The sequence below is a fragment of the Atta colombica genome, unplaced genomic scaffold (genome assembly GCF_001594045.1).
Source record: "Atta colombica isolate Treedump-2 unplaced genomic scaffold, Acol1.0 scaffold32, whole genome shotgun sequence".
NCBI lineage: Eukaryota > Metazoa > Arthropoda > Insecta > Hymenoptera > Formicidae > Atta > Atta colombica.
The window spans coordinates 1167504-1177735 of record NW_017259426.1 but is presented as its reverse complement, the minus strand read 5'-3'; the positions used below and the strand labels follow the sequence as shown (position 1 = coordinate 1177735).

Here is a 10232-nt window from a genome sequence, read left to right as displayed (position 1 = left end):
ATTCGATTTTTTGAAAAAATATAAATTTTACACATTCAAGAAAAAAATACAAAATACAAAAATACAAAATTGTATGTATAAATATTATTAACATAATTTAAATATTGTTAAAAATTAAATGAACTAAAAATAAGTAATACTATATAAATATAATAGTTATGACAGAATAATAAAATCGAATTAATAGTGTCTTAAAATATCATTGTGATAAATAAAATTTTGTGATCAAAAAAAATATAACTTCAATAATAAATGCCTATTTCAAGAACACAATTTTTATGATGTTGTTAAACAAGTTTACATAAAATGGGAAAAGATTGAGAAGTAAAGTTTAAAATTCTTTTCATAAAGACTTGTTCACATTGGAACATGAGCAAAAGTGCGTATTATATTTATGGTATATACATTATGGTTTATTCTTTTCACAAATTCTTATGGAAATATTTTTTTTTTTACACTAATTGATATAGGATGTTTTGCATTGAAAATTTTGAGTGTATTTCTTTTGCAAGGTATGTATTTAGGAGTTTTAAATTGAAATCAGAAATGCGATGATGGAAATTATTCGGATATTTTTAAAGCAATTTGAGATCTTGTGCAGCAGAGAGAATAATTCAGTACATATAACATTTAAGAAACAAATTGGAGATGTAGTTTGTCTAAATATGACAAACTTTTGCTTATCTGCTTAACTTTTTCCATGTGAAGAAACCTTTACTAGACTATAGTGAGACAACTGTGGTTTAACAGGTTTTGAAAATGAACTGTGATATAATGTATAATCATTACTCGAACTTCCAGTTGTTTATCGACCATCAACGGGGAAAGATTGAATTCTTAAGTTCTCTACTTCGAAGTTTCTTTATCCCAAATGAAGTTATTTGGGTTAGATGAGTATTTTTAAATAACAAACAGAATATTTTTCTTTCTGTAATATATTTTACTGTATAAAAATCGTTTAAAATTAGGTAGAAAATTAAATAGAAATTTAGATAGAAAGACCAATAAAAAAGATATTACCGAGATAAGATCTTTTATCTTTTCGAAACTATTGGTGCACTGCTTTTTTGAATAATGTTGTGCAAAAGTGTTACTCGATTTTCATATTATATTACGAGAAATGTTCGAAGAGACTTTCGCATAACTATCAATCCTCTTCGCAAAATAATCAAGGAATCTGATAACAGCGAGTCCATCAATATCGGAAATGCAATTAAACCTCCACGAATACTAATAACAGGTGAGTTATTACATAACATTTAATGAGGTAATTAAATAATATTTCTTTTGTCTAAAACTTATTCTCTATTAATTATATTTTACATAATTCAACAATTAAATAAAATGTCATAATACTGCACATAAATACACAATTATGTAAAGTAACGAAAGAGCTTTATTGGTCTGAGCTAGATATTTGTGTGTTTACATAGTATTTTAATATAAATTTATACACACACACACACACACACACACACACACACACACACACACACATCCAGTTCTCGCATGCGCAAATTGCAAACTGCATGCTAAAATCATTTTCGTTGAAACGTAATTCTGGACAGAATTGAAATATTGTATTACAAATTAATTGACAAACAATTTACTGATATTAATGTTGACAACTTAATATCCCTAATAGCACAGGGGACGTCCGTATGTTCTGTGAACAGAATTTCATTCACATTTCTACAGAATTCACATTTCTAAGAATATCCCCAAGATATATCTTGGATAACATGTTAATATGGGTTACTTAGTTCTGTATCGTGTACATGCGATCTTATGACACTTTGTTTATTTCACTATGTGAAATATTTTTAATAAACATTTCTTACATATACTAGTTATTACGACAAGTATCTGGTCGAATTGGTTAAAACATCCATTATGGAATGTAGAGAGGAATCTTGACTGAGATATTTTTCAATAAACATTTTTACAGTTTTTTAGGATATTTTGTTAGCATCAAATTATTTCATATCAGTTTTTGGAGCGATTGCATCATCACACTATTCCAATTGCAATAGCCCGTAAAATATAAGAATTCGAGAGAATTATATACAGGTAAATGTAATAATCATTAAAATAAAAAATTTATTCAATAATCAATATATCGAAAACATATCGAAATATTTAATAATAAAATTTAGCTCAAAGATCTATAAGGTTTTTTAATCAATTTAATGGCATATATAATATGTTAGCTATGTTAATGTAATATCAATAAAGATAATATGCATTATATTTGAAAAACAACGGCAATTATTTTTAACAAGATTGATAACATTAATTGATTATTAATATAATTCATCTTATTCTGCATTATACTTTCACGTCGCATTTGATAAGTTTTTAATTTAATTGTACATATCTTAAAAAAACTCGGATCAGATTTAAAATATGATGATATTTCATACGTGAAAATATTTCATACGTGAATGCAATTGCATGTTCTCGCAATATGCCTTCGCGTAATATATTCGATATTTTATCAGAAATTTTCGCGGTCCTTTGAATATAGAAAAATATTGCAAGGATGACGTTGATATCCATATTTTATCAAGAAAGACAAAAGGCTTTCTTCGCCGAGCGAATTCTCACGCCGTATGCGATTTTTGTTCAGGTGGTCTCGGGCAATTAGGGACGGAATGCGCGAAATTGCTTCGTCGAAATTACGGTAATGAGAATGTCATACTGTCAGACATTATCAAGCCATCGGAGGAGAACTTACAGAATGGACCTTTCATCTTCGCCGATATTCTCGACTTCAAAGGTTTACAGAAGATAGTCGTGGACTACAGAATCGACTGGCTCATCCATTTCAGCGCTCTACTTAGCGCTGTAGGCGAACAAAATGTACCGCTAGCTGTCAGAGTTAATATTGAAGGTAAGGAAAACGATATGAATAAATCAATACAAAGAGAACATCAATAATAGTCGGTCAAAAATAGATGTTTCAAATAATACGATATATATTCTTTATTAAATCGATTTTATTTTAAGATACGATTGCACGCCAAAACATTCGGACATTCGACACAATTATTAGCGTTACAAACTGATTATGTTGAAAGTCCGAATGTTTCGGCGCACAATCATTATATTGAAACAAATTTAATAAAAAGAATGTCTGAATGTTATAATATCTTAAAATAAAATCGATTTAATAAAGAATATATATTATCATATTAGCGTTCTCTATTAATTTATTCATATTTAAGATCATTCTTAATCTTGAAAATGATATGATTCGTATTTATATGTTAACAGATCAAGATTTCATGTCTTTAGCATGTATAATTAATTTATTAAGTTATAATTACTTATTCTTTTTTTCTTTAATATTTAATAAAATACAAAATCTCTCGTGCGAGGACATATACGTGGTTTTCCGCAAATTGCGTCCAAAGTGAAATGGAATGTTGTAGCGACGAGTAAATTAATTGTCATTACGATATTAATTATAATGCGGTCGTGATCATGAAGGGAAGAAAGTGTCCGGGAGAAAGCGGACATAAAGTAGCAGTCGAAACGCGATATCACAATTTATGAAAGACAGAACCTGCTTGAAAGACAGAACCAAGGGTCATTTTAGGCTAAAAGTCGCGTGAAGCTACAACCTTAATTGGTCATAATTTAAGTATATAAAGCATCCTCAATTTAATGCATTTTCTTAGAAAAATCGGCAATAAAAAGCCAAAGGAAGGACAAAAATATTAAAATTGTTAGAAAAATAAATATTATTTTTTTCAATAAAATTGTTTTTTAATTTATTTTTGTTACATATAAAACGTTGATGTCAATTTATGGAAGTGCTTTATACTTGCTGGCCAAAACAGTATACATATGTAATTCTTGTAAAGACATTAAGAATCTTTATGAATATTTGTCTGCTGAATTGAGTATATGCAGCATACGCTGCATGTTTAAAAAATATTTAAAAAGCATTGTTTACTGATAGGGTAATTATCTGTTTTTCTCGCAAAATGATAGGAATGCACAACGTTATTGAATTAGCGAAGCAATATAAGCTGAGAATCTTCATACCATCGACGATTGGCGCATTTGGTCCCGATTCGCCAAGGAATCCTACGCCGAATGTCACGGTGCAACGACCCCGAACGATTTATGGTGTCAGCAAGGTTCATGCTGAACTCTTAGGAGAGTATTATCATCATCGCTTTGGTCTCGATTTTCGATGTCTTCGATTTCCCGGAGTAATCAGCAGCGATCCACCCGGCGGCGGCACTACAGGTGAGAATGTTGCCTTTTCTTTACCCCGATGGTTCATTAAAAAATGTATTACATAAAAATTACACGTATTTTTTACAAACAACAAAATAAAAAAATTACAGATTTTTTACATTGAAAGTTTTACATTTGAAAGTAACAGATTTATTTTAGTGGCGATTTAATTAAAGATATTTAGCGGCTGAATAAACAAATAATTTTAATAAGAAGTAGACATGTTTTTAAAAAGAAATTAAAATAAAATGAGGAAATTTTCATTTAAACTATGAATTGTAATATAAAGATTAATTTTTTTTATTAAACTGTCTCATATGTATATAACATTCATTTTTAGATGGAAAGTAGAATTTCAACTTTAGGTACTTTTTGCAGAGACTGTCTAATATACATTTTTAACTACTAGTGTTTTTAACAAAATGTAAGACAGATGTCCATTCCTCAATAATTAATCTCGATATAATTTATTTCTATAAATTATCTTTTTCTAACTTTTCGAACGAGAGAAAGATAAAAAATAAGTTAAACCGAGATTAAAGTTAATCTACATTGATACAAATGAACAAAACATGCGCAAACATACTTTGTTTTATATTTTTTAAAGTATACGTAGTTTAAAGTATACACTATAATCCGATTTGTTCACTATTATAAAAATAGGATTTACCGATATAAATCATTAGTTTTTCCATCATGTTTAAATAATGCATTTATCTGTTGATATTTCTTTAAGAATTCCAAGCTGCCAAGAAATATTATCCATCGAGAAATAATCATCAATTAAACAACAAATCAATATAATCTTTCGCTGAATAAAATGAAATATTTTTCAAACGAATATTGCGTGTTTAACTTTTCCGATTTCTAATAAGATAATTATATTCATGCTCAAAGAACACTTAATGCTGCATGTAGAATAGGCTGATAACTGAAAATTGATCTTTTTAAATCTTCTTTTGTGAAGAACTAGAGCATTAACGGTGTTTAAGATAACTACATAATGATAGATCGTATCGTTTCTCAAGGACAATACTACTGGCAAATAATATGAGTCTCGATTCTTGGTCATCTTTTTTTTCCTCATTTTCCAATGCATAAATCGTCAACATCGATGAAAAACATGTTTCTACAAACACATCATTAGTTTTATTTGATCATCCATCTCGTTTCTATACTTTGCGCGAATTAATACAAGAACATTTATTATTATATCGGAATTATCTGTTTAGAAAAATCAATTGTAAAATGTATAAAAAAAATAAATTCCATCTGACAATATAAATTATTAAATTATTAAATAATTAAAATTCTCCTAAAAAATAATCATTCATTAGATGAAGTTTATATTTATCTACCCGCAAATTTTATTTTCTTTATTTTATTTGAAGATGTGTGTTATACATTTGATAGACTTGACAATAACCTTTAGCTTTTTTTATTCTTCTGTAGATTATGCTGTAGCAGTATTTCATGAGGGATTGTTAAACAAAAGATACGAGTGTTACTTGGAGCCTCACACAAGACTGCCGATGATATACATCGAAGACTGTCTGTCGGCGCTTTTTCAGTTTTTGAATACACCTGAAAAATTACTGCGTAGACGTGTTTACAATGTTACAGCCATGAGCTTCACACCTGAAGAATTGTTCAATGAACTCTTCAAATATATACCGGATTTGAAAATTACTTATAAACCTGACAAACGACAGCATATTGGTACGTATGTACGTATGTAATATGTCTCCAACGAAAATAAAAATTAGAGTGTAAATCAAATATAAAGAGTAATAGAAGCATAAACGAAGCTTCTAGGAAGTGAAACTTGTGACAACAAAATATAAAAGAGGCGTTATTTTCGTCAGAAGTATTTTGTACATATACTGTAATTCAATTATGAACAAATATTTAGAAATTTTATTATTAATTTTAGCGGAAAGTTGGCCGCAAGTTTTCGATGATAGCGAAGCACGACGGGATTGGGGATGGCAGCATAAATATGATCTACAAAGGCTAGTGGAATTAATGGTGCAGGACGTTAACAAGAATTTTCTATCGAAACATCGGCTGAAAGAAGTCAACAGCTACGTGTAAATTGTACAAAATTGTATAAAAATTATACATAATTGACTTCTTTCAATTGATATATGTTTCGAAAGCTTCCGTGTTATAAATTCAATACATTTTACACTCGACTCCTTGTAGTTCTTCAAGTCAAAAAGTCAATAATTAATTTTATTATAAAAATAATTCATTTGTATTTTCATACATGAATTATATACAGCAAGATATAACAGATATCTCAAGAAAGGATAAAAAACAGGTTTTCGATTATAAAGAAGCTTTTTAAATGTTATAATTGAATGTTCAAAATCCTCTCGGGAATGAATGAGGAGAGCATTTTTGAAATTTTAAATGCAGCTTATTAAAACGTAGTTAGTTGGATTTTATGTTAAAAATTAATTAATTTTTATTTGAAACATTTTTTTCTGTAAATAGTCGTAATAATTAAAAGTTATGGATCATGAAAGTTAGAGATATAAAGATTGATATTATGTACATATAAGTATTTATTAAAAAATTTTGACTTAATTTGACTACTATTGGTATTGGATAAATAGAATAAAAAATATTTGGAAAAATTTTGTGAATTAAATATAAAAAATATAAATAGATTTACAGAAAGACATTGTTTTGTTAACTCTGATCCATATCTATATCCATAAATTCTGTAAAATCATCGTCATTCAGCATTTCTGCGATGTTTACTGGCGTCATTTTATTTCTTTTTGGTGTTTCATAACTCATTTTTCGATCTTTGCTCAAAGGTGTGTCGACCATATCTTTATTTCTTGTTGGTGTAGCATATCTATCATTTCTCTTTGGAGTTCCAGAAAATTCCATATTTCTAGAAGGTGTAGGATATTTATCACTTCTCCTTGAAGATAAGCTTCCAGGAGTTCCAACCGTACTTTGAGAGAACTTTTCTTTATTATCTATATCTGCAAATAAAACACATACATAAATGTTATATACACAATACGAATAGTAAAAGTTATTCTTTAATTTTCTTTTCTTTTTACCTTTACTATCGTCTTCGGTTAAGATTGCACGACTTTCAACAAAGTATGCATTTGGATGTAAAAGTGGTTTACTTGCTGGTTTATTGTGCATGACTTCAAAATACTTGGCACAAGCTAAATGATACTGTCCATCCTTAGCCAAGTCCAATATTTCAGTCATATCTACAATAAATTGATGTAAGATTGAATATAAAAAAACATCCTGATTTTTTTACAATAATGATAATAATGACAAAATCAATAATCTTACTAGAGGCGAATACACCGCAACTAGTTAACTTTTGGCAAAGCGAATCGCGATCCATATGTCTGAACGGACATCCGTGATATTCTCCAGGTCCAACAGAACTAGATATAATTTTTTGACAACCATATGGAGTGTAATTTGTCTGCTTTCCCTCTTTACCGAAATAGTGCTTAACAGAGTACGCATATTTTTTTTCAAATGCAACTCCATCTGCCTTTTTTGAAAATGCATCTCTCCAAAAACGAAGAGCATCTTCTAAAGTCACACCTATACCTTTTAAGAATAACCCATATTGCATGCGCCCTGAATTCCTTAAATGGCTGTTGGTACAGAGTGCTTCATGAAGTGTTCTCATACATAATGGATACGATATCTTTGATAACTAAAAATTTTTAAACAGATTTTGAATGTAACAAGCTTAAGAAAATAAAATTCTTAATTAAAATAATAATTGATTTACATCATTTAGTTTATCAATAGGTGTAGCTGTAGTTGACCATACGACACGCGCCATTCCAGAGAAGGCTGAAGGAAGACCTGTTAAATATTTAGTTAATCTCTCATCATCAGAAATATTATCATACAGAATTTTTGCACTCTGCAAAATGTAAAAAATATTAATTGAATAAAATTTAATCTTACTTTAAAACTAACAAAGTTTATGTTCTAATTCTACCTCTAATCCTGTAACTAGGTTTTCTCTAAGATAGGAGACAAATACAGAACTTAGATCCATATGAGTGATGTATGCCATCCCTGCTTTGAGATATACTTTACGTCCTCTGATCAAATCACAAACTTTCTTAAAAGGCACTTTATAAATATCAGCAATATCAATATTCGTAACTTTTCCACATGATAAAGAAAGCTCTTCTTTCATTTCAAATTTTTCATCTTGCGAAATCTTAAGAAACATTAATGATCATTAAATTATAACGTATATATTACCTTTTAATTTCTTATTAAAATATAATAAAACATACAAGTATACAATCCATATTAGTAATACTTAAGAGACGCTCAATGCCTTTCTTATCTAATGAGCTAAATCTTAATTTGAAGAATTCAACTTCCTGATTAAGGAACCACTTGGTTTGTTCGACGTTATGGCAGTACACTAATCTTAAGATAAAATGTGATATGTGATCTTTCCTTCTGGTCTGTGAATGCTCCTCTGACTGCGGATTAGACCCATCAGCGAATAAAAGATTTGCATAATATTTCAATCCATCAGATTTCAGACAATCGGCAAAAGCTTTCTTGCGATCTTCTTGTGTTTTCAGATCGCTTCTGCAATTCGTTGTCTCTATCAGCCGTAATGCTGCAACAAAGTCAATTGTGATTATAATATATAATTATAATGGATAGTTTTCATCAAGGAATACATGTAATGCAGGATGTTTTTCATTTAGTGACACAAATCGACATAAACCTCATTCATCTTTCTTAACATTCAATAAGTAACAAAGAATGTAACAATGATATTTGTGTAGACTTGTATCATTAAAAAGAAAATTCTACGATTATTTCGTCTTTGTTTAACATCAACAAACTACAAGAATGTAATGATTCATTGCGTTACACTATGTTATCTATATCTTTTGCTAGACAAAATATCTAATCTCAATGATTACAAAGATATAGAAGAAAAGGCTACCTTTTAGTCTATCAAATCCCAGCTCTTGAAACTCTTCCAGCGATATTTCACCGACCGGTGGCACATCATAAATTTGTATGTCGTGAGAATAATTCACATCTGCATCATTCACATCTGCAACGGCCGTGTAACGTCGACGTGCCTTATAATCCATTTTTGACTTTACGGTGGTTTACTTTGTAACTGCACAGTGAAGGTAAACATAAATTAAGCACACATAAAGAACTGTGCGTTACATCGTATCTGCAATATAGCATATGATATGTCCCGATTTTGAACATAACGTTACTTATTAACATTTATTTACGATAAATAACAGGAAGAAATAAAACATCAGATAAAAATCATTCTTACGTGCTGTTCTACGCCATGATACTGACCAGCTGATGCTTTCCCGCCTTTTCTCCCCGCAATGTGACACGTCATTCACAATAAAAAAAATAGAGAAAATATTAAAAAAAAAAAATTAACCATTTAATTATTTGACCATTTAATTATCTTGAATTTTTTTATTCTTGAAAGAAATTGTGATTTAAATATATCAGCAGAGAGAAACCTAAGAGAGAGACCCAAAACTTGTAACCGCAAAATGCTGCCGCGCTATTACTACCGCCCTCTGAAGAAATGGATGTTAACTACACAACAATATGTCCTCGCTCAGATTTCTCTCTGTTGATATAATTTCGTTCAGTCCATTTTCCAATGCCGCACATTATACAAAAAATTTAATGTTTTTATTTCATACACAAGTGAGCGTAATGATTATTATCATAATATTTAATATCTAACAATAAAATAAAACTCAGTGGAGTTATACTGCTATATTAATCTTTTGATTTAAAATTTTACTATAAAACTTTAAGTAATAAATATATTTCTATACTTGCGCGATGTTTAAATGATTTACATATTTATAATTGTTTATTATTTTATAAGTTGATTTTTTCTTTTATATCATTTTTTCGATAGCTTTAATTTATTTATTCTAATTGAT

At 29.1% G+C, this 10232-nt stretch overlaps 2 protein-coding genes across 3 annotated transcripts; one reads left to right on the top strand and one right to left on the bottom strand.

The window, feature by feature from the left end:
• The first annotated feature begins 1025 nt into the window (after nucleotides 1-1025).
• On the top strand, nucleotides 1026-6370 carry LOC108690361 (L-threonine 3-dehydrogenase, mitochondrial). Of its 2 annotated transcripts, none has more exons than XM_018197608.1 (5): nucleotides 1026-1240; nucleotides 2630-2893; nucleotides 4000-4260; nucleotides 5704-5970; nucleotides 6185-6370. In XM_018197608.1, exons 1-5 carry the CDS (start codon nucleotides 1075-1077, stop codon nucleotides 6343-6345), a joined length of 1119 nt encoding a protein of 372 aa, XP_018053097.1. In that variant the 5' UTR covers nucleotides 1026-1074; the 3' UTR covers nucleotides 6346-6370. The 2 variants fall into 2 exon arrangements, with proteins under 2 accessions (XP_018053097.1, XP_018053098.1); XM_018197609.1 differs by having other exon boundaries at nucleotides 5704-5978; nucleotides 6185-6329.
• A 578-nt stretch (nucleotides 6371-6948) lies between these two features.
• Nucleotides 6949-9627, bottom strand: LOC108690389 (DNA primase large subunit-like). The gene is made up of 8 exons (XM_018197650.1): nucleotides 9593-9627; nucleotides 9239-9421; nucleotides 8565-8902; nucleotides 8258-8485; nucleotides 8042-8179; nucleotides 7585-7963; nucleotides 7335-7496; nucleotides 6949-7253 (listed from the first exon to the last, which is right to left on the bottom strand). Exons 2-8 carry the CDS (start codon nucleotides 9390-9392, stop codon nucleotides 6949-6951), a joined length of 1704 nt encoding a protein of 567 aa, XP_018053139.1. The 5' UTR covers nucleotides 9393-9421; nucleotides 9593-9627.
• Nucleotides 9628-10232: the final 605 nt, after the last annotated feature.